Source organism: Nicotiana attenuata, unplaced genomic scaffold (assembly GCF_001879085.1).
Source record: "Nicotiana attenuata strain UT unplaced genomic scaffold, NIATTr2, whole genome shotgun sequence".
Classification (NCBI taxonomy): domain Eukaryota; kingdom Viridiplantae; phylum Streptophyta; class Magnoliopsida; order Solanales; family Solanaceae; genus Nicotiana; species Nicotiana attenuata.
In genome coordinates, this window is record NW_017672507.1 from 4,648 (window position 1) to 8,009 (window position 3,362).

General features: G+C 35.6%; 1 protein-coding gene across 1 annotated transcript in view; it reads left to right on the forward strand.

Moving 5' to 3' along the window:
* Positions 1-995: 995 nt before the first annotated feature.
* The window catches only part of LOC109213476 (8-hydroxyquercetin 8-O-methyltransferase-like), a 5,915-nt gene continuing 3,548 nt past the window's right edge, over positions 996-3,362 (forward strand). The window contains exon 1 of the mRNA XM_019377276.1: positions 996-1,400. Within this exon, the coding sequence (XP_019232821.1) occupies positions 996-1,400 (405 nt within the window). The remainder of the gene's footprint in view (positions 1,401-3,362) is intronic.

The following is a 3,362-nucleotide window of genomic DNA, read 5'->3' on the forward strand; positions in this document are numbered from 1 at the left end:
GAACTCGAATATTTGTGGCTATTGTTAAGTACTAGCTACAATTTTTAAATCTGTAACTAAGATTTTGTAGCTATATACGCATAATGTTGTAGTGTTTGGTCGATTTTTTTTGACGGTTTTTCTCGAATTTCTAGTAGTGTAATTTCCCAAATAACCAATTGCCCAGGCAAATCCCCAAGAAAATATCCCCAGCTAAAATCGCATGTATTAGGGATTTTCCTTCAGATTAACATATGATTTGTTCCTCATTTTCTTTGTTTGTTTACCTGCGAATTTTCTCATGAAAATATACTTGCCGATTTATTTCTCTACTAATATATATTAAAGTTACTGACAAATTTATTAACGCTACTAATATATTTTGAAAACTAACGTTAAGAAAAAATTAAATATATAAATATATTATAAAAATAATAAATAAAACAACATTAAGTTATTTTATTTATAAATAAAATACATAGTTAAAAATATATTATATAGTATATAATATAGGAGGTATTACATAAATATGAAGGTTTATATAATACCAAGGGCATAATAGACTTTTCAAGTACAAATGTGACTTTTATGATAACTAGAGCAAAGTAAAATGATTTTTGTGTAACAAAAGAAAGAAAAATGATTTTTGTGTAATGAACACAAAGTTGAATGATTTTTATGTAACAAAAAAAAGAAAATTGACTTTTGGATAACAAACACAAAAGTTCAATGACCATGAATAAACTTAACTCTCTTTAAATACATTGTAATCTATGGATATCTTTTAAACAACATGTTTAAAAGTGGCTAACGGGTGTCTTTTCCACTCCATAGTCCATATGTACCGATAATCTATTGAGATTTGAGACCACTGTAAGGAATATTCTATTAATACCTAAAATACCAAATCACACTTGCCTATAAATATAGACCTCATACTTCTTGTAGGTACATACATCTCTATCACATTATCACAATCCTAAGCATATCTCAGAGAAATTTTTTATATAGCATTAATGTCTATTAATATTGGAGATAAAGCTAGAGAAGTACTTGCTGCTCAGGCACACATATGGAACCATACATTCAGTTACATCAACTCCATGTCACTCAAATGTGCAATTCAACTTGGAATTCCAGATATCATCCATAGTCATGGCCGAGCCATGACCCTCTCAGAATTGGTGAATGCCCTCCCAATCTTTGAATATGCCGAGAAGGAATCCGGGTTTAACTGTCTATTTAATGAAGCGATGGCTAGTGATGCCCCATTGATTATAAGTATAATGATTGAACATTGTAAGGAAGTTTTTGAAGGATTGAAATCAATTGTGGACGTAGGAGGCGGCACTGGAACCACGGCTAAAGCTATTGCGGACGCATTTCCAAAAGTAAATTGCATTGTGTTAGATTTGCCACATGTAATTGGAGGATTTGAAGGGAGAAAGAACCTAAGCTATGTGGGAGGAGATATGTTTAAGTCCATTCCTTTTGCCGATGCATTTTTACGATCTCGCCCAACTATGCCTTATAAAAGGACACGCGGACGTTGCTAATATAACCTGAGTATTTAAGCCCGGAGTCGAATTCACAGAGAATTAACCTATCAATTACTTTTGTTGGATTTACTAAATTCTTTATAATCAACTTCCCCGAACGTTGTAAATAATAGTTGATGGTATTTCTAATAACTAAGATTGAAAGTAAATAAACAGTTGTAAACTAAATATGCTTGGGTTATAAACAATAATGAGAGTGTTCTAAGGTAGTGATTTCCCCTATTGATGGAATCCCTTCCGGTTATGTTTCATATAGATTCACCAAAACATCTCTATCAATCATGAGCACTCTTTATTAGAGCTCACTTTAGATTGCACCCAAGGCTTCGTTATCCCTAATCTCGCCTTTAAACCCGCAGTTATAGATCCCTCTTATACTTTGGGAGTGGTGTTGCTCAACAATTACCTAAATATGCACTCTCTTCCGAGTTATGCACACTAAATAGGCACAGCTAATTGAGGATCCTGTCAATTAACTACAACAAACACGTAGTTGAACAAATAGAGATTAACTGGTAAACTATATTAACATAATCAAGAAGTTCATCCTTCAATAGGTTCCATCAAAACCTTAGACTAAAGTATTTAGCTACTCATAACAACGTAAGGATAAACTACGAAAATATTCATAATCGAAAATAGCAAGAAAAAGAAGAGATAAAGAACTATGATGTTTTTGGGTGATCTCTCACACTTGTGTATCTTGCAAAAGTATTCTCCAAAACAAGTCTGCCCTAATGTGGCCGAATTTCTACATCTTATAAGGGTTTTACACCAAGTTTTTCCGACTTGACACTTTGGTCCCTGAAGTTTCTGCGTCCTGCCGCGGTCCCACCGCGGTTGCGCCAGGACCGCGGCCAGAATGGTCCTCTGAATCTGCAGCAATGTTCTGCCGCGGTCCTACCGCGGTTACGCCCGGACAGCGGCATGCCAGCTTCAATTCTGGTTTTGTCCCTTCGCTTGGTGCACTTTGTGGGTATTGTATGGTTGGCCTCCTTTTCTTCGTAATTGATCCCAAAAGTACTCCACAAACTTCTTTTATTGGATATAGCCTGCAAAGCATGAAAAAGCACTAATCAGAGCATTTGGTTATTATTTTTTACCATAAAGCTATGCAAAAATGTGGTTCTTTAGGGCCTAATTATAGTCTAATTCACCTATTATCAACACCCCACACTTAAATCTTTGCTCGTCCTCGAGCAAGTTGAACCACACTTCTAGGCCTAATCGTTTGATGCATTACCCCGTTTATGTCACACCCGCCATTATGAAGGAACAACCTAAGCAGTGCAACAGCCACACCTCAAATGAAGACTCTAATGCCATGCCACACTCATGATTACTCTATGTACTCTACACAGAAGTGAAGACTTGCTTTTTCTTCTTGAGTTAAATGCCCTCACATCACATTTTCTAGAGAAGTTCCATTAGGAGTTTTTAGGACCCTCCTGGATAATGGGGTGTAGCTTTAAAGTTCGTTTCAGATAACAAGATATAGTGGGAGTCGTACCTTCAGTAGATATAACTTAGGTTAAAACTATCTTTTAACTATAAGTTGTCAGGACCCACCTGGGTAATGGGGAGTAGTTTAAGACCTTTTAGACAACAAATGTAGTGAGGGTAATACCTCTAGAGGATATAACTTAGGTTCATAATTATTAGAAGGACTTAGCTTTCAAATTCTTATAATAGTTGGTAGACTAATTCAGTTTAACACTTACCCATGTACCCAGCTACCAAACTGGGGCAGAAAGTTTTCTTTGTTTCTGTTTATTTTGTCGCAGTCAGGAGCCCACCTGGAGAACAAGGGAATACTTTTCAAGT